General features: G+C 26.5%; 1 protein-coding gene across 1 annotated transcript in view; it reads left to right on the top strand.

The window, feature by feature from the left end:
- LOC107439333 (TOM1-like protein 2) overlaps positions 1–15,778 on the top strand; it is a 29,066-nt gene extending 13,288 nt beyond the window's left edge. The window contains exons 8-16 of the mRNA XM_016051891.4: positions 617–695; positions 1,810–1,922; positions 2,816–2,900; positions 5,196–5,289; positions 5,614–5,671; positions 7,803–7,853; positions 10,146–10,185; positions 11,815–11,935; positions 15,393–15,778. Coding sequence (XP_015907377.1) covers positions 617–695; positions 1,810–1,922; positions 2,816–2,900; positions 5,196–5,289; positions 5,614–5,671; positions 7,803–7,853; positions 10,146–10,185; positions 11,815–11,935; positions 15,393–15,396 — 645 coding nt within the window. The 3' untranslated portion in view covers positions 15,397–15,778. The remainder of the gene's footprint in view (positions 1–616; positions 696–1,809; positions 1,923–2,815; positions 2,901–5,195; positions 5,290–5,613; positions 5,672–7,802; positions 7,854–10,145; positions 10,186–11,814; positions 11,936–15,392) is intronic.
- Positions 15,779–21,903: the final 6,125 nt, after the last annotated feature.

Here is a 21,903-nt window from a genome sequence, read left to right as displayed (position 1 = left end):
TTCTTCAAGATGTAAACAATTGTTTGAATGCCAACTTTTCTAACAATCTAGTTTGAAATTTTTGTGTACCATAATTCTATTTGTAAGAATAATTCTTTTATAGTTATTTCAAATACTTCTGCAAAAAAAAAGCTATTACTAAAATTATTAAAATTTTAGTGAATAATAATATATTCTAATAATAATTCTTCATTTTCAGAAACTTACAGGAAAATTATTACAGGATCTGGTGTGACAAATTAGTCTAAATTCAACCAATCAGATTATCAATTTCACAGTGCACATTTAAAAAGTAAAGTTAGAAAAAACAGTGGGTACAATGCTAGAAAACATTCCCAATTTGAAATTAATATTGGTTATTGAAATAATTTATGTAACATTAAATTGTTTGTTTTCACAAAAAAAGAAAAGAAAAAAATATCTCAACTCAGTTGTCTAAAGTGTACAACAATTGAATTTTTACAACTTTTTAACTGAGGCAATGATCTTGAAATTTCACAATATTACTACATTTTATTAAATACTTTATATTATGTGCTTATAATTGAATCTCAACAAAAACAAAATGTTTATTTTGTTTGTATGCACATGGAAATGACTGGGGTATTTTTCTTAGGATCTTTGTAAAACTTGTCAAAACATGCAAGGCAGACTTGTAGAGTTATTGGATAAAGTTGGAAATGAAAAAATTACAGGTATTACATTTTATTTACTATAAGCTTTATGATTTAAAATATATTTTTTAACTTGCTGCTTTATTTTATTTAGCATTTTTTTAAAAAAAAAATATTGATAGTGCTTTTTTTTTTTGGAATAATAATTTTGAGCTTATGAGTACTTTTAATTTAACATATGGATAGGATGCAAATCAATATTATTTGCATAAGAAAAAGGAATTTTAGACTGAAAAAATTAAGTTTAAAAATCTTCAACTAATGCGTACAAATTTATTTTATGCTGTACAGCAGTGGTCACCAACCCCTGCGAATCTAATGGTGCCATGCCGCCGAGGGAACATTAAATTATTTCCATTTTATTTACTGTGGTGTATTTCTGCCGAGTTTGTGCGGCATGATGAAATGGATGAAAGAAGAAATTTATAGGGCTCGCCAGAGCAATAAAGGAGAATGCAATGAAAGCATATTAAGTGGCTAACCGTATTACTAATGCTAGCTAACAGTATTCCTAAGGCTAAAGGCAAATCACTACAAAAATTGATTTTGCTCCACACTGGCCATGCATGACCTTATATGCGAGGCTGCTGTGGAAAAAGATAGCTCATGTACCTTTGTGGGCTAGCACTGTGACTAGGCATATTGAAAAAAATTGCCAATATCATTCAGACACAATTGTTAGAAAGAATCAATACATCAAAGTGGTACAAACTTCAGATTAACGAAGCTTCAGATATCAACAACAAATAGTTAAAACAATATAACAATATAAGTAAGACATGTAAGTGACTACAGAACCGAATATGTATTATAAAGGAAAAAAGTACAGACTAGAGAAAAAGAGCTGATTGATTAACACAACAAACAGGTTGGAGAGCCCCTTTACTTTGAATATATATATATATATATATATATATATATCTAAATATATATATACACACACACATATGTATGTATGTATGTATTGTATTGTATTGTAAAAAATGTACAGAAAAAGCACTTTTTCTTCTTCTTTTGCTTAGCTTTTTATTCAGTTAATTAAAAAAAAAAAAAAGCAATTGTCATAGAAAAATAATTCAGATTTAACCTTGGTTTCACTTATATATACATTTAGCTTTTTGTATCTTTTTTTCAGAGGATTTACTTCTTGTAAATGATGAGCTTAATAATTTATTCATGCGTTATGATAGATTTGAAAAAAAGCGTGCTGCCATGAGCAAAGCTAATTCTCAAGAAGCTCCTTCTAATGTATGTATGCTTGTTTTAAGCATTTCATGCTGTATTTCTTAATGACATTGTTTGATTCTTTTTTTAAATATTTCTTTCTACCAGTATTCCCAAGTATTTTATTATTGCTTACAATAATTTTATATCTGTTTGAAACCTTAAAGAAATTATCTTAATTTAAAATTTATTTCAATTTGAAACAGAGTTGACATTTTCAAATATAAGAATTTTCTTCTTCTTTTAAACAATTGCATTTTTGTAATGTAAAACAATTCTTACTATATTTTAAAAATTAAAGGCCCATCCAATAGAAATATAATGAATAAAACCACATTTAAGGATTTGACGGTCAGATGACTGAGCGGTCAGATTTTTTAAACTTTTTTGCAAACATCAGTAATTTTCTGTGGCTACTCATCTCAAACTATTAAAAAAACTTTTTTTGAGCACAATTTTGACAATTTATGCAGTTATATTTAGATTCAATTAAATAATTCGGCATTTGCCTTGTTATATTTTTGATTTTTTGTAGTGGCCAATGTTATGTGATATTCTTATTGCTAATTTTTTCAATCACTTGTTCTCCCATAGTATCATTAAAAAAACTGTTTCAATTACAATAGTAGAACATTAACTCATTTTGTCAGTGCTAAATTACTGTGCTTAAAGAAATGTTTGATAGATTTGAATGTGAAATTAAGACTAGTATTTTCAAAATTTTTTATTCTTCCAAATATTTATGGAAAAATTTGTAAGTATTAAATAAAACAAAAGAAAAAAATCAACAGAAATTCTGTTTATGTTTACAAAGCTATCAAGTTCTTTTTTTTTTGTATATTTTCCCATGATTTTACTATTTTATTTTATGTAATTACTATCATTAATATTTTGCAATTTATTTTATCAATATTTAGATTTCTATTGAAAATAAACCATTGATTGATTTGGAGGAAAGTGCATCGGCAGTTGCAGCTACTAGTGATCAGCTTAAGGATTTAAGTATGAAATTTGTTATATTTCTGCTATGAAATTTCAATTATGGTCAGCAAATGACTCCTAACAACTTTTGATCTAATGATCTTATTTTCATGCATTGGATTCAGACTTATTAATTTATAAATCAGCTTATAGGGGAGAGAGATGCCAGTGTAGACAGGCTAAAGTGAAAATCTTAAATAACTTCTTTATTTATAGGTCAAATCTTCTCGGTGAGATATCATAAATTGGCAATACTCGTCTACATTTTCATGTGTAGTTGCATAATCACACTGTGAATGCTTAATTAAAAATTTGAAAAGAATGGTTTTAAGGTGCGGAAGTAATTTTTAAATGTTCTCTTTATGCTTTTATGAAAATATTTTCCGAATTTCATCTGAAGTTGATAATGTTATAAGCATTACTTTTATTTTATTATTAACTTTTGCTTTATATAGTTTCAATTAATCAGCATTTCGCTATGTCTTTGTGGGGTTGGTGTGCTATTTAATGTAAACACATGGTGGTGGGGTTAGTGTGTACATACTTTTAGTGGATTTTTTTATATTTTAGGTCAGCAAATTTATATATTTATTATATATTTTATACATATAAATATGTGAATAAATTGAAACTTCTCGACTACACTGACTAAAAACAAGTGAAAGACTTATGAAATAAAAAATGTGATCTGCATTATGTTGGTAGAGTGAAGATAATGATTTTAAATTAAGAAAAGAAAGATGGATGTAGTTCTTCGAATCACAAATCAATTTTTCATTCAATCAATTTTGATTTTCATTTCAATTTTTTGATAAAAAAAAAAGCAATTTCAAAATATTTATCAAATGAATTCAAATATGAAATCGTTCAAAATCTCTTTTTTTAGTATGATGAAATGCTCTGTTACAAATTAGTATTTTAATTAAAACATGTCAATATTCATTCTCTAATAAGACCTAGATTAAAATTAATTTCATTCTGACTTTAGATGTATCTTTGTGAGTTTTAATAAAGGACAATTTAACAAGTTATTCTGATTATCCACACTAGCTTTGTGGAGTAAAGCTAGTGAAGACAAAAAGCCTATTTTTTGAAAAAAAAATTGTTATAGAAATACTAAATAACTTTTTAGGCCATTCATTTACCAGAATGCAATAAAACATCCAAATTTTTGCTAGGTTGACAAGTTAAAAATTATATTTAATAAGGTTATTTGGTAAATTTGTAAAAATTCTGTATAATTGAAAATCTTGTGGTCAGTTGCTAAGTAGTGTCATGGATACTGGTATTGAAGAAAACGTCCTTCCGCTTTCGATTTATGTCTGAATTGTGTTAGTAATTGTGTAAAGTGCTGCCATGTATCCTGAGAGTTCTGATCTAAGTCCTAAATTGCACTTTTATCCTAGCATTGCTCTCTTATGAAACAAAAGACGCTCTTTCCTGACTTAATTTGCAAGGCCAAGAGCTGACGAGCTTTGCTTGTCATTAGAAACAACCTACATAAAACAATTATTTCAAATTATTTTCAAAATGAAATTTTCTTCAGGTAAGCTAATTTTGAAATTACCTGGAAAAATTTATTTTTATTATTACTTTCAGAGATTTAGCCAAAACAAATGAATTAATGAAAATAAAATTGACCTTAATGTGCCTGAACGTAGGTGTTCTCCTAACTCAACTATTGGGACTTTATTGCAACTATTTTACACATGAATCCAATTTAATCAAAGCAAGATATGTTTATTCAGAAGAAGCACATTTTCATGTTTAATTTTATTACTTTAAGTATTGTCTACAAGTTTTAGTTGCCATTGTGTCTGAAAAGTAGCGTATGTTCAATATTTAAGTAAAATCCAATTTGTTTTTTCTTAAAAGACCCTTTAATTCAGACTATTTTCTAAGAAAAAAAGATGTTTCTAAACATTTATTAAAATAAAAGATACATTTAAATATTATTGAGGTATGTTATTAGCTTATATAACCCCATCTATACATTGAATTTGAATGCTATGTGTATGACACATTTATTTATTTCTAAATTATAATACATTAAAAATTATAATTGTCTGCCTATAATTTCATCAAAGTAAAAATTTATTAACTACTTTTCAAACCCTTAATAGTTTATCTATCCCTAGTCTACACTAATTAATTAAATTTTTATCTTTTTAAATCATTTAGACTGCTTCAGAAAATAGGATAATTAGGTCTAAAGTTATTTGTGAGATTTGTTTTTACATTGTTAAAATTATTTTATCGAAAATTATTTAATATATAAGTAGTTTTTAAATTTTTTTTTATCTTGATGTCTTTTAGAGCTCAGTGGAAATGCTCCAGTTGAAGGCGGTGATGGTTTTGATGAATTTGATATGTTAGCCCAATCAAGGAAAACAGAAACTTTACCAAAACTGTAATTTCTTATATTATATTGTATACAATAATTTTATTAAGTGTTTATTTATTTCTGTTTAAATTTACATAAATTATGTTAGTTGTTAGCTTTTAAAATTAAAGCTCCTTAATTTTTTCTTAATTCTGCTATATTTAAACTTTGTAATTATTGCAATCTATAATTTGTCATTATTTATTTACTGAATTAGAATCAAGACTTAACATCATTATAAATTTTGAAAGACATGTGAGTTTAATATAGATGTCTTAATTTAATTTAAAAAAGCTTCACATTTAGTCCTTATTTTTATGATTCTTCATAAGTCTTATTTTCTCTCTTTAGAAACACTTCTTTGAATCAAAACACTTCTTCAGTTACTGAATCATTTCAAGAACAGGAAGTAAGCCCTATTTTCTGAAGTCATTCTAAGCCTTAAAGAAGCTTGCTTTCAATAATTAAATGTTAGCTTAGTTAGTGCATTGATTACTCTCTCTTCTATGGTTTGTAACAGGCATTATAATTCATTATAATTGTTCTCACTTCATTCTACACCAGTTCAATATTGTATTGTTTTTTACTTAAGTAATAATAATGGTGCATTTTGTAATAAAGTTAGGTGATTGAAGATGAGTTTTATAATTGTTAGTAATAGTAGTAGTTAGTTGGAAAAAAAGTTTTTGGGAATTCCTTTCTAATTTTTATTGTAGCTGTGGGGGAATGCTATAGAGAATTCCCTATGGCATGCTTTTTTGAGTCATTCACCACATTATATTCTCATTGAATAATGGTAATATTGAATAATGATATATATTCATTGAATAATGATAATTTTTACACATTCATATTTAAATGGCTATGTGTTTATATATTTATTTTTAAAAATAAAGGGGTTAGGAAAATTTTTATTTATTTTACCTCATACTGCATGTATTTATATACTCAACACTCAATATAACGTCCCTGCAGCCAAAAGAAAAATTATGTAATAATGTGAGTACTCAAAACTACTTTAAATATTTAAGTAATAATGGACTAATTTTGATAGAATCCACTACCAATCCATTAAATACTTCTTTCAAAATTTTTAATAATTCAATTTTTAATTCAATGAAGTCTTCGAATCATATGGCGTTATGCTGTTTACAAGCAACCATTTTCTCTAAATAACATGCTGAAAAAACTGAAAAGTCTAAGTAAAAATAAAATCAGGAAGAATATGAATACTGCATGTTTTATCTCCAAAATTAATTACTATTACATCACTTCTTGAAAAGGGGAAGATAGTTTTTAGACGAGAAAAATATGATTAATCAATCTATTGAAACCTTTGAAAATAAATTTACAGAGGCTACGAATGCATACCCGAGACTCCATCTTCCTGGCAAGGATTCATTATACACCTCTAATTCTCAATGATGAAAGTAATCTATATTTCACTAGTTTTTTGATCATGGATAATGACGAAGACTGCCTAGTATAAAAATGGGAGGTCCTGACACTATTTCTTCATTCATACAAAATTAAGTGTTTCGCCTGTATTGAGTGGTAACATCAAAGGCATAGCTGCCAACTGTTCAGAATTTTTCGGATTTGTACCAAATTTTTAAATCAAATCTGATATTTTTATAAAAAAAATCCGAATTTTTGTACAATTGCAGTATTTTTGCTTCTAAACCAATCCCTTGCTCTGATTGCTGCAATCGCGATTCCTGTGATTATTGTGCAGAAGTAATTTTTAGTAGCTTTTTTATTGCAAAATACTATTCCAATAGCTGTTGCTGATCATTTCACTAAATTGAGTCTTAAACAACTATTATTATTTTTTTAAAAATTCAGAAATATTTGTTTATGATTTAGTTTAATTTTTACCTGTGTTTTATAATTTGGAGAAGAAAAATTATATATTAATAGGTAATGGTTGTTTTCTTAAACTATTATACCGGTATTCCTAATTATAAAATATTAATATTATAAATTTTCCTCAAAAGATAGTGTTTATAATTTTTTTTACTAATTTTCATAAGGTATTTAAATATATGTCTATTAATGTTATTATTTAATAGTTAAATGTTTGTCTTACTCTCGTAATTGGTGCGTATAATTTTGTCGCATATAGTGCTCCTAATTTTTTATTCTTAAGGTTGGCAGCTATGTCAAAGGAAATAATAGCTTAAATGCTTTCCTGGAGACTTTTTACTCATTGATTCATTGTCAATATAAATTTTTTTTTATTTATGAAGCTCAAAAATTTTTAACACTGTTTTTTGGGGGGGATTTAAAAAATGTCTTTTGTAGTAATTAAATTATTAGATCAGATGCATGCAGTTTGATTTTGAATCTTTAGTTTAATTTCAGACATTTGATGGGTGTAAAAACAAGTATGACTTTAACTCTTTTATGTTCTACCTTATTAAAATCAACAGATAAAAAACTGAATGTCTTTTATATTAAATTTTTGTATTGAAAATTGTTGATAGTATGTGTATTAAAATTATGTATTAATCTATGTTTTTTTTTATCATGCTTTAAAGTTTACACGAGAGCAAGAATTTAAGGAAATGGAGAGGTGGCTAGAAGAGCAGGTAATTTATTTATTTTTTTGTTTCAAGATATGACATTACAAAACGTTCACCTTCGCGAGATAAATTGTTCCCATTTTTTTCATTCTTTAACAAACTGAGCTGCGGTGGATCAGGAGATAGAACATTAGCCTCCCACTTCGGTAACAGAGGTTCGAATCACAGTAATGACTGGTTGATTCAAATTCTGCTCTCCACTTGCACCAACCACAGTGCTGACATCCTCAGGGGAAGATGAATCAGCAGTTTGAGTCCCCTCGTGGTATAGAGCAAAATAAATGGTCACTCTGGGCCGCAGTGCCATTATATATAACAAATAGCGATTAAAATGTTGTCTCAAAATCTGCACTTTTCTTGTCAAAAATGCATTTTATTGTTTTTTTAATAAATATGGAATTATGAATATTTTATGATATTCTTAATATTACTTTGTCATGTTTGTTTCTTAAAACGTTTCTTCATTTTGTCAATGAATCTTGTAATTTTTTTAATATTTTGAGAAATGCTTCAATTGATACGGCTTACATTATAAATATCAACTGTTTTTTTGTTTTTGTAATTCTATAAATTTTTAATTTTTGAAAAAGTGACCACACTCTATAAGTGGAAACTTTAAAAATGCTGCCAATAGCTTCTGGTCAGTAGCAAAATTTCGTAGTTTTGCAAGATACCTTACCTTTGCACTAACTGTGAAAGGTTTACCTGGTTTTTTTTTCTCTATAGATATGTGTTAGTTACATCAAAATTGCTCCATGGAAAGCTAGTTTGCACCAGTGCTTGCCCCAGAAATTCTCTTGTCTTCTGGGTTAGGTTTAAAGTTACAACGCTTTGAAGTTGAACATTGATAATCCTAAACACAAAAAAATGAGCAGGTTATAAAATAAGCAGAGGAAGAAATGAAAAAAATTAGGACACTGGTTCTAAGGAAGAGTAACTAAAATTATTACTAGTCAGTACGCATTTATTACTGGTTTGTTTACATGTTTTGATTATACGCAAAGATACTTGACTTATACTTCTTAAGCAAAGTTTAAAAAGTAACTTTAAATAAATTTAAAAAAATTAATCGAGTGTTCTCATCTATGATAAAATATGCTGCTTAAGGCAAATATTTTTAAATATAATTTTAAAAATTATTTAGCCCTTTGACGGTTAGAGAAATGAGCAGTTTTCACTTACTTAATTCGTGCAGTGTGACGAGTAAACAGTATTCAAAAGTGGCAGCTGTTTTCCCCCGCCATTCTTCTGAAAATGTCACCCTTCTCCGGCAATGCAGTAGATAGCTTGCCTCACGTGTTTTAAAAATTTCTTACAGTATTTGTAGTACATAAATAACAGTTTTTACGCACTTTGAAATAATTAATAAATGATAATTATTAAATAATAAATTGTAAATGATTATAATCAATTATATAAATAATAATAGTTAATTAGAAATATAAAGCAAATATTAAATTGAAAGGACTAAGTAAATACAACTGATGTAAAACTTTATGAAGCATTTAAATACAATAATTACCTAAATACTGTGAACGAAGTCTTCATCAGACTCAAAACTTAATAAATTTTCTGTATCATAATCATCATCATAATTATCTAACTTTCGCTTTTGAGTCATTTTATTTTACAAACACCCTAAAAAACGCTCCAAAATACGCATAAAAAGAACAAAATAAAAAAAAAAAAATTCTCCCCTCATTATGAAAAGAAATTCATGGAACCCATACTGCCATCTGTAGACAGTAAAACTAACTAACTTTTACAAGTAGGATTCGTTTGTAACATAATCAATGCAGAATAATAATGGCGAACGAGCTCGGCTCGTCAGCACGTTTTTGGGGAAAATTTCACTAGGCGAGTAGTGCTCATTTCTAACCAATTCGGTCTAAATCTTGCTCCCGAGTGGAACTCTTTTGCGCTTAGTATGAAGCGCGATTCGATTGCGAGCTGGACCTGTTCATAACCATCAAAGGGTTAATTTTATTATAACCTTTTTTGTGTACAATATAGTCCATTTTGAATTTTCATTTGTTCAAAGTAATTTGTAAGATGAAAAAGACTCACTATTCTAAGCATAAGAGATATTTTTTATACTCACATTTTGAAGAATAATAACAGTGATAGACTGTGCTTCTCATTGAGTGCATAAATCAGTTAATTTTTATTTAAGTTTTAGAAAATAAAGTGTTTTAAATTATTTTATTATTTACATTAATGTTATTTTTATTTGTTTGCTACTTATGTTTTAGTTGGTTTTTCGCATGCTACATTATTTATTTGTTTCTTTGTTTTTAGCCTGAAAATGCTCCTTCAATTGAACCCGGTGCAAATTCAGGTATCATTCTTATTTTTAGATCAATATAATACTAAATGTACTTATTTAAATTTAAAATAATATTTATAATATTTGTTGCAAAATACTTGATCTTTTCTCTCTCCTTTTTACGTGCTTTACAAGCTTATTTATAAGTTGTAATTTTTACCTATGAAATGATTTTTTTTTACATATTAAATTATTTATACATAATGTATGTATAGCTTGTTGAACCCTAACCTTCTAGTCATTTCATAAGCTTCATATAAAATGGCAGCTTATGAGACCTCAACAGGCTGTTTTGCAAGTTACATGAATTATAAACGAATGTTTTTAAAAACACTTCTAAATGATTCTCAAATAATTTTTTTCACACTTCCTCAACATCTGGAACAGCAAATAAAAAGATTTCTTACTATTTATAAGCATAGCTTTCAAATTATTGCAAGCATTCTATGAATGTTTAACAACTTAAAAATTTTCTGGCACTTTCTTAGTCAATCAGAAAAGCATGAATATCATAAAAGTTAACAAACCTAACAAGCATCTTCAGCACAGGACAAGAGTTTAAAGTTTTAATTTGTAACAGTAAAATTTTACTTTTTTTGTGAAAACATTTGTTCCATAATAGTAAAGAGAATATAAATAATGTAATATCTATCATATTTTTTAAAATTTATCATTAACTTTTTTTATTACATTTCAACAAAAATTGTCAAATTTAAGAACTGGAACAAACTTGATCCATAAAAAAAAAAATCTATATTCTTTGACAACATATACAGCTTTAAAACATTGCATAGTCCTTGATAAACTATTTGAGGTACTAGAATAGGAAAGATCCAGACATCATTTTATAGGAAAGTGTGCTGAAAAAGAATTAATACAAACAAAAAGGGTTTCCATTTTTTCCCTCTACAAAATTGATTTTCATAAATATATTAATACATTTACAACCATGTTACTTAGTTACACAAGAAGAATAAGTGCAAAATTAAACGATGTATTTAAGTATAATAGCTAATAAAAAATATTCTTATTAATATGTTTTTGCTAGAAGTGTTCCGAAAAATGAGTATATAATGAAGCATTTGGTAGCTAAAAGCAGACAAGATATTAAAATATTTCACAGTATTATATAGATTTTATTAGATCTCTGTAAAATAATATTTCCATGCATTTTGCTCTTAATTACTTATAAATATAAACAGGGGTAGACTTCATAGAAGATCAAATGATAAATTCAAAAGTGTGAAATGTTTAATACCTATTGTTTTAGATCTACCTAATATAATTTTTAGCTACTTCTCTTGTAGTTATTTAAGTCTTTAATTCGGTAATATACTTTTCAGTTGAGAATGTTTTTTAAAAGTTGTTTCCTGGGATGTAAAATAAATCTTGGAGATGTTTTATGAAATTCGATTGAGTTTTACAGCAACTAGGCTCTAAACAAATAGGTTTTTTTAATAATCGCATAATATATTATTTTAATATAACCGTGACACAAAGAATTTTTTTAATTATAAATACAAGATTATGTAAAATTATCCAACTTTGACATGGAACAGCAGATGTAAGTTTTAAGTTTTGCTGCTTGTTCATATGGGGACAGAAAAAAAAACTAACACATTTTTTATATTATTCATGCAGAAGAATTTGATCGTTTTCTTGCCACAAGAGCTGCTGCTGCCGAAAGATTACCAACCATTAATCCATCTGCTGCTGCATTAAATACGGAGACACAAGATGCTAAACCAGCACTTTTTAAGAGGTATTGAAAGGTTTTAAATGAATAATTTTCTATTTATTAATTAATCTTGAGAAAATGAAAACATTTAATTTTAATGTAATTAGTTTTGTTTCCAGTATTTCTTATGAATTGTTGTTATTTGTAGTTATACAAAACTGATTTGTTCTGTTCATTTTACTTAGAAATAATTTTAAGTTAAGAAGAATGTGATGTTAGGAAATATTTGTTAAATTCTTGCTGTGTAGTGAGCAGAAGTGAGCGTTCAAAACTACACCATAAAGTAGGGTTGATTGTCTTTTGAGTTTTTTATATCCTTCCATGTCTAAAACTAAGAATAGGGCTTGTGATTTTTCTATGAATCAAAAGCTTATGCTTAGAGGAAATTTTCCCGGAGTTGCTCAATCCAAAATGTGAATTTTGAAACTTTTTCTAAATTTCATTTACGAGACGTTTACAGGCATGCGATTTTTCGACCATTTGGCGATACTTCAACGATTTAATTAGTTTGGTTTAGCTAGTTTTTGCCATCTTGAATATTTGGAACTGCAATGAGATGCTCTAATATCGCGGTTCTAATTCGCGAAATTTTAATATCAAACATCGATTTTCTTTTAATTCCCTGATTTTAAAGTTATACCTTGAGATTCTTATTCAGGCAATCAAAAAACCATGCATTGCAATTTGTATATTGTAAAATCTATTATCGTAAATAATATTTGTGCAATTTTAAAATCTAATGTCTCAATTCTTGTAAGAACTAAGTTTCTTCTTAAATTAGTTTATAGTTACAATAAACATATCTTCATGGATAGGTATTTTTCATTGGTAAGTAATTTAATTATAAATCTTAGTTCAAAACATTATGTTGAATATGAAACATGTATGGTATGTAAATCAGTATCAATTTTTTGTACATAAAATGTTTGTCATAATCACCCCTGATAAGATTACGAAAATGCTGGAATTGCTGTAAATTGACTATGATGTTTTGATTAATAGCTGAGGTTAGTTCTCTAAGCTTACATCGATTACAGTTAGGATTGCGTATATGCAATCTAACCCAGTTATCCGGATCTGTTGGCATAAGTTCAGCAAGGTTGTGAGAATCGTATGATATGTAAATCAGTATAAATTTTTTGCACATAAAATTTTTGTCATAATCACCCCTGATAAGATTACAAAAATGCTGGAATTGCTGTAAATTGACTGTGATGTTTTGATTAATATCTGAAGTTAGTTTCGTAATAATTAAACTTTATAAAACAGCTGTAACAATGTTTTTAGGTAACTTCCCTTCACTCTTATATAAAACTTCTGGCTATTACGAAAATGCATATTTTAGCATATTTCAAATTGTGTGTTTAAAAAATAATTTAACTTATTTTTCAATATAGTATAATATTTTCTACAAAATTGTTTTGGTACAGGTAATATCTTGAAGATCACATAAAAATTATTATCTGTATATACTCTATACAGTTCCTATTGAAATAATTTATTGGGATAGGGCAAAGATTTTTTTATTGCATTCTGCCTCGCAGTTTTAAATTTTTTTTAAAAAATCTTTGCACCTATATCCCTTAATATTTTTGAATCTGGGAATTAAACAGAATTGATTAAATCTTGCGGCTGTAGTCATTCCATTGCGACTATTGTGCACATTTGTTTTCCACAATATTGACCATACAGGATAAGAGTAATAAAGCAAATGAAATTGGAGACCTAGTAAATACAAAAGGATTGCACACAGGGTTGACTTGATTCAAATCATGATTAAAATCGCAGTTGAAATCATTTGATTTTTTAAAATTGATTTAAACAACTCTGATTTTTTCTAAGAAAATCATCAATTTAAGCCAATAGATTTTTTATAATAAATCTAAAATTAAAATAGTCTTATGCATTATTATTTATATACATATATATATNATATATATATATATATATTCTTTAGGATGATTATTTTTAAAGCCTTATTTCAATGATAATGACAGTTTTATCCAAGGAAATAATGAAAAGAAAATGTGTGTAAATAATATGTCAAAATAGACTAATAAGTAAATAAGAATGATGTGTAATTGTTACATTATAATGCCCCATTAACTCAATTTAAAATAATTTGCTTTTAAGAAACATAAATTCAATTATACCCATTTAGTGTTTTGTTTATTTCAATACAAGTGCTAATAAAACTTATGAATTTCGTAGTTATAGTATATCAATAATGAAAAAGACTTATTCTTCCCAGAGAATCTTAAATTTTTTTTAACGGTTTCAGATCAAAGCTGAGTAACTTTTCATTGGAAATTTAATGGACGAATTGCCTCCATGTCTTTAAAATTTAGGATGCTTAGCTTCATCAAACATAACTATGATTTTATTTTTCCGTGATTTGTTTGTAATAATTAAGTAATTTTGTTAACATTAGAAAACATGGTTGAAATTTTTAAGAATTCATGATTTTTGCCAACCTTGATTGCACAAGGATTTTGTGTTTTTTCTTCCTTTCTTTATTTGGTCGTTGTGCAATGTTTAGAAACAATGAGCATTATCGTTGCTTACAATCCATTATTGAAAATCTGTTATAAAGTTTTCTCAGTGAGTTTCTCTATCGCCCTCTTGCATGGATACCCAAATTAAAAATATTTTTTCAGGATATTTTTATGATAGAAAGTTTTACTAGATTTCAAGCATCATGCAACATTCTTTCGAATCAGTTTGCTTTGTGTTAAGAGTTATCATCATTGTCCTCTAAAGCCTTCACTGATTCCTTTATAACCTGGTTTCTAGTTGTTGTTACTTGTTCTTTTACTGAAGAAAACTGATTCTTGCATTTTAGCTTTTACACCCTTATTCAAACTGTGCAAAATAAGCACAAATGGTGAAGGGATCTCTTTTTTCAAAGACGTAAAAATTTTTTGACTCCCTTCAAAGAATCTGAAGGTTAAGATAGAATTTTATGACTGAAGAAAATAATATATAATGAAGGTGGGGTGGGGGAATGCATATTAATTGACCTATTAAGATAATTGGACAATTCTGCAAATTGGCATGGCATCCAGGTAAACTGTGCTGTACTGTATTTGCTAATTTGTAAAGCAGGGGGAAATGAGGGGTCTTTGATTGATTGGATTAATTAGACAATTCTATCAATCAGCGTCCAGATATACCACTCTGCTGTATTTGCAAATCAGTTTCCCTAATCTTATTGCACTTAAAAATGTGGAGTTTTTGTTTGTAAAGTTAAATATTAAGTCAAATGTCTTAATCAAATTTTCCAAATTACTGTTTCGTGTGCATATTAAGCTTAAGCTTTAATCAAATATTGAACAAAAATTTTTTTAAACAAGATTTTAATGGGAAAGTATTTTTCATACACATTCTAAATCTCATTTTTATTAAATATTGAATTCTCACTTTTTGTTGCCATTCATATTTTTTTCTAACTTAATTTATTTATTTATTATTTTTTTTACAGCTAACATCTTGAAACCAAAAAAATATATATTTTTCATTGGACCAGTTTATGAGTATATTTCCTTTGTTCTGTAGATTTGTGATTTGAAGATTTGTAAATAAGACAGTGCAACTCATTTGTTTATATTTTGAATTTGTTTTATTTCTATTCTTTTAAATTTTATAGTGTTTTAAATAAACTTTATATTTAAGAGAAATTTAATTCTGAGCTTTGCAATTTTATTTTTCGATAATGTGATATTTCATGCATTGATGAATTGTTCAGAAAATATATCCCAGTGAAATGGTTAGGGTTTATATATAGTGCATAATCCAAGGTTTTCTGTATGTGTAAAATTTGTATGTGAACATATGTTTGTAGTGATCAAAATAGAATATGGTGGCCAATTTTTTGCAGTCATTATTTGTTCTTTAGTTAATTTATCACAGTTTAGAAAATTATGTCATTAATTAAGTTTTTGGCTTTGAACTTTATTTTTTAATTTTAATATTTGAAATATGTTGAATAGGCTTTAACAAGAATAAGTATAACATATAAAATTACTTATAGGCGAGTTAAGAGTATAAAAAATGATATATCATTGTTAGGACAACCACACAAATCTATGATTATGTGTTGATGATTATATGTCACATATGATACAAAAACAACCATCTTTATTCCGTTAAATACACTATTTATATTATAGCAACACCAAATTTTGAATTCAAGCAATAAAATGCCCTACAGATTTAATTACTCCAGACAGCAAAAATTAGAGTCAAGAATCTTTTGAATTCAGTGACTCTGGAAAATTTTATATTGAATTCTTCAGCAATCTTAATTTTGCTCAATATAGAAAAAAAAAATTGCCAAATTATGAATAACATCATGTAAAAAGTGAATTGCTACTAGGAAATTAAGATTATCTATTTGGAAAATCACACTTCAAGTTTTATTTCGATTTGTTTTACACTTTTTTCTCTAAATTTTATTACTTAAAATTTTAGTCAGTAATCTAGTTATTATTTTATTCTTATACTTATTGCATTTATGAATTTAAAAAAGTAGTTATAATGGTATTATGTATAATGGTGTATTGTCTCAGCCCTTATCTTTTCAATTTTTTCAATATTTTTCTTTCCACCTCTATATATTTAAAATGATTCAAGAACAAAAATATTCTCTTCTTAATTGATGTTATGTTACAATATGTTGTGTTGTTGAAAAATGATTATTACCATTTTTTCATGATTTCTATAAAATATTAAAAAATTAATTTTTCCTGAATCATACAAGTTAGGAGGGTGGTTTTTAATTGAGAATTTTGTCAAAAAATTATCTATAATTAATTATTCATTAGGATTAAATGAATTTTTCTAACCCTAATTTTTGTTGGCATTACTACCTTTTATATTTACCCTAATATCTATTATTATATGTATTAAACCTATTGTCATTCTGCATTACAACCTATTAAAGAGCAGTGATCTTATGTATAGTTGAAACTTTTAAAGCAATTTTTTCTCTTAATTTTACTTAAAGGACTTGAGTGTTGTTTGATCTGATTTTAAAATGTTGTGTTATAGAAAATGTTTATTTATAAAATTATGCTCAGTTTTAAAAGATGTTAATATAGTTGGTAATAAATTTTTAAAAAAAATTATTAAAGAGGTTCTAGATCTGAATAGAAAAAAACCTGGAGAATTGAACAATATATATTTGAGGTTGTCAAATATTATTTTATGGTTGAACCACAAATGAGTCTCTAATCAGAGAATTAGCTGGAATAGAGCGTAGCTGTTTGCTTCTTCAATACTTTGATTTTTTAAACATAAAATTTAACTGTTTTGAAACATATTGTAATATTGACTGAAAGTTTTTACGAATTCTTTCGGTGATAAAAAAACTCACTTCTTAAATTTAATATATGATTATTTTTAAAGCCTTANAAACACGAAGAAAGTTAAGAAAAACAATAAGTTTCAATAACAAGAAAGTTAAGTTAAAACAATAAGGGGGGAAACTTATTATTCCCCCCCCCTTTTTTTTCCATATGTCTATAATTTTTCTTTGTTTAATCTTCATTTTGAACTTATATATATATATATATATATATATATGTATATATATAAAGTTTTAAAGAATTTTTTCTGTATTTCAAATGCTGACAAAAGTACAAAGGAAAATTATTAGAGTGTTTTTATTTAAGATTATTTTTCAACTGAATTGGTTGATAAGAAAAATGCTAAAAATAATTTTGAACTAAATTTATATGTTCTGAGTTTTGGTGCTAAAATATGTTTAAGAAACATACTACATTTGCATGCTAATTTTTTGAAGATATGTACAGTGCGTTGTAAATTAGAGTGTATCCCCACAAAAAATTTAAATCAATAAAAAGTCATATGTATATAAAAAATAAATAAATAAAAGAAATCTTTTAATTAAATCAAAAAATATTTAATGTTCTAAAAGTGACCTGAAATTTTCTTTATTGGGTCAAAAATGCATTTTCCATTTTTTGTTTAAAAAAAAGAATAACTGTAATATAAATTTTAGGTTTTAATTTTAAAATGTCGAATAACAGTTAAAAGAATGTAATAAATATTCTAGCATATGTCTCTTGTAATCTATGTGGAAACCTTAATCAAGTTTAGGAATTTAAATAATAACTTAACCTTAAGAAGAAGTGAAAAGTTGAAATATGCATATTAGTTAATGAAAATTAAGGTACTTGTGTAGTACATTTCATATATAATTTTTTTACTGTTACTTTAACTTTTTGATTTTAAAAACTAACATTTTTTTTATGTTTAAGCTTCAAAAAATTTATGGTTTTCACCCACACAGAGGAAATTTATTACCCTATTTTGAAGACCAAAAATTTTTTTAATTTTTGATAGATATGTGAAATTTTTAATGAATTATAATTTTGAATTTCAAATTTTTTTTCGTTGTATAACCTTTTGAATATGTATGAAATAATTATTCAATATTAAATATCAGTGCTTTGAAAACTGTATGATTTCTATAAAGTAATATGAGCATTTTTTTTTATGCATTTTTCTTTTTAATACTTAGACACTACAAGTATAATCAAATCTTTGATTCAATAATGCATTTTAAATCTTGCAAAAATGATGAAGTTTGTAAAGTCAGATTCTGAAATTGAATTCAATATACTATTAGTTGTTGTTATGCATTTCTGTTGGAAAAATTTAATGTTTGCTGTATTAAACCCTGTATAAATAAATTAAATTTGTACTTTGACACCCTTACAAAATAAAAATAAATTTCTTGTTTGCATTTCAATATTTCGTACCAGCCCCGTTTCAAACATATCCTTTAAAACTTTGCTTAAGTTTATAATAGTAGCCTGTTTTGTTTAATTCTTATTATTCAGATATTGTAAATTTTATCTTTTGTACATAGTCGATAAAATCCTAATTTTATTCCTTCATTTTGAATCATTTTTCAGCTAGTCATATTGTATATTAACTTGAGTTTTAAAGAGAAAATATATATTACTGCGATCAAAAAGCGCTTAAAATAGTGTCATAAAACAAAAGGTATAAGAATCATATTCATAATTGGGTGTCATTTGCTTTCCATATGGAAAGTATTTTTTTAAAAGTTCTAAGATACTTTAAATGATTTTTCTTTGTGTCATATTAATTAGCAGACAGTTTCTTGTACAGGAAGTATGTTTTAGGGCCTTAATTCAGAAATAATAATATTTTTAGGTCATTAAATGAAAGGAAAATGAAAATGCTGCTGTCCAAAACATTAAAATTTTATTACAAGAATTACATTTCAATGACTATACTTTCCACTCTGTCATACATTGCAATCGTGTAAAATTGCTAAAATTAGATTCTAATAAGATTATAAATAAGTAAATAATGAATATTTAATATTAATAAAACACAACTATCCAGAAATTAATGTCATCTCTGCTACTATACATATATTTCTATTTTTCTAATTATGCAATTGGAATGTCTTAAAGATAACACTTGTATACCAGTGAGGAACCTGTAGGTAAGAAATAGTAACAGCCATTTTGTAAGTTCTGTGTTTTTTAAAGAAACAGAAGCCTTTTTGTAATAAGTATTTTTTTTTATTATGTCATGTTGTCTGTTACATTTATTAGTTGTATAAAATAAATTTATTTCTTAATTCTTTCAGCAAGATAATTTAATTTTGCGAGATTTTATTCTAAATTAAGTATAATATTTAACATTTTATAGAACTATTTAGCCACAAGAATTTTTTTTCCTTTGAAAGGTCATTTCTGTTACCATATTTAGTAACAGACATGACAAATACAATTTTATTTTTTTTAAAAAATCAAAATGATTTTTAAATTTAGTAATCTTCATTTATGTACAGTAGGCTTCAAAAGTTGCAAAAAATTCCAATATTTATTATTGTGTGCTGAAGTTTGAGTGGTTTAATTTTATTAAATATATCTGGTGACAAAATTGACAATTTTTAGCATGCCTGACCAAAAATATATCAAGTAAAATATAAAAGTACAAAATAAGAAACGTCAAAATAACATGTAAAATTTATGTATGTTAAGTTATTTTTAAAAATTATACTTGTTTAAAATTTTTTTATTTATATTTCAATTTCTCAAATGGCACTCCATTTTCAAAAGTATCATATAAACGTATTAGTTAATATTTAATTTATTCTCTTCAAGATACTCTCCATGACTTCAATGTTTTCCTTCTAAAGCTTTTTCGATCATCAAAACATGCCTTAAAATCGTTATTATATATGCTTTTCAGAGTTCATAGCGAAATTTTCTGTAATGGACTCAAAATGGAGACATTTGTCAATTTCGACTATATAAATAAGAAAAACACAGTGTTGTATTAGAAAAAAAATGGTGCTTGTGGGTCATATTTGTTGAGTATTTTTCAAAAAATTTAAAAAAGCATGAGAAAGTGTGTTATCGTGGTGCTAAGCCTAAGAGTTTTCTTCAAATTTCATTTTTTGATGAATTGTTTCATGCAAATGCTGCAAAGCACTTAAAGATTGTTATTGACTATTTGGCCTGTCAATAAATATTTATAATGTTCAAAAATTGCAACAATGACAGTGAACATTCTGCATTAATTTGATTTTTGAGCAACTTTGACTTGGTCATCTTCACCATTCAGTTGATTGCTGAGTTGTTTCTTTGTCAAAAGCTTAAGTTTTTGTAACAATTAGATGTATTATGACTCATAACCTTAAATCGTTCTTTTAAAATTACTTGACATGAATCAAATGTTATAGGAACTTGTTCAATGGTGTGTCTTATTGTCAGAGGACGATCTCTAATTTGATTGATCATTAATCGAAGCAGCCGCTGTTCATTTTTAACAGATTCTCTACCATCTTTAAACTTTTTAATACCTATCAAACACTGTTGTTTTAGATAAACAGTCGTCTTTAATTGTATTTGCAACATTTTAAAAACTTGTAAAGCTAAAATTTCATTGCAAAATTAAAATTTAAAATTATTATAAAATTTATTTAATTTTAATTTTTATTAATAATTTTTCTCCTTTCGTAACAACGATAAAATGAAAATTCTTTTTTATTTAAAGCTAATTAATTTTTAGTCTATTAAATTAAATATCTTTCTGACTGTTCCCAATTGTTTATAGATGCCTTAAAAATATTTAATAAATAAAAGTGCTGTCTATATCTATGAATTATAAAGGACTTTTGAACAAAGCATTCTGTGTACTTTTTGATCACAGTAAAATTTTTAAAAACTGAGATAATTGCAATTCTTTTTTAATACTTTTGTTAGAAAAAAGTCTACTTCATGTTCTGTCCCTTGGTCTTACAATTTTAATTTGATTATGTTTTTGAATTGAGATCTGGAAGTCCATCAATTCTCCCTGTCTTGGTCATCCCTAAATTGACCTTTCCACTCAATTGTGCTAGTCAATAAACTGCTTCTGCTTTTTACAGTTTATTTGTGTAACAAGATTTTCTTTCAAGTAATCTGTTTTTTTTTTGTTTTTTTTTGTACCAAGTGAGAAAAGTAAGTACTGCTACGATTCTATGTTATCTTTTTTATGTTTAGCTGTTAAAATGTCTATACCCTACTTGGTACATTTCATTGACCAATATTAATAAAAAACTGTTCTTGTAATTTTAGGCAAGACAAGATTCGTTCTAAAGGTCAGCTTGAATGTTAATATTACTTTTACATCTGATCTAAAATATACATTAGCTGATTCTCGTTGATCTAAAACTTTGTGGGCTTCAAGCCACCACATGAGATCCAACCTCCGTTCTTTACAATGACAGTTCAGTGCCTTAACTACTGTCCTTAACCATCGTGGCTTACGTTATCTATCTATAAACATCAATGAGGTGGGTATTTTTGTTGCATTCAGAAAGTTGTTAGGTTCGTTAATTTTGTCACGAGCTTTGTTGCACAAATAAACAGCAAATGACTGTAGCGGCTCGTAATTAGAATTAGACTAACGTGAACAATTGAGAATGTCAATGACAAAGC

The sequence above is a fragment of the Parasteatoda tepidariorum genome, chromosome 7 (genome assembly GCF_043381705.1).
Source record: "Parasteatoda tepidariorum isolate YZ-2023 chromosome 7, CAS_Ptep_4.0, whole genome shotgun sequence".
NCBI lineage: Eukaryota > Metazoa > Arthropoda > Arachnida > Araneae > Theridiidae > Parasteatoda > Parasteatoda tepidariorum.
The sequence above is the reverse complement of the archived record's forward strand: the minus strand, read 5'-3'. Positions and strand labels throughout refer to the sequence as shown.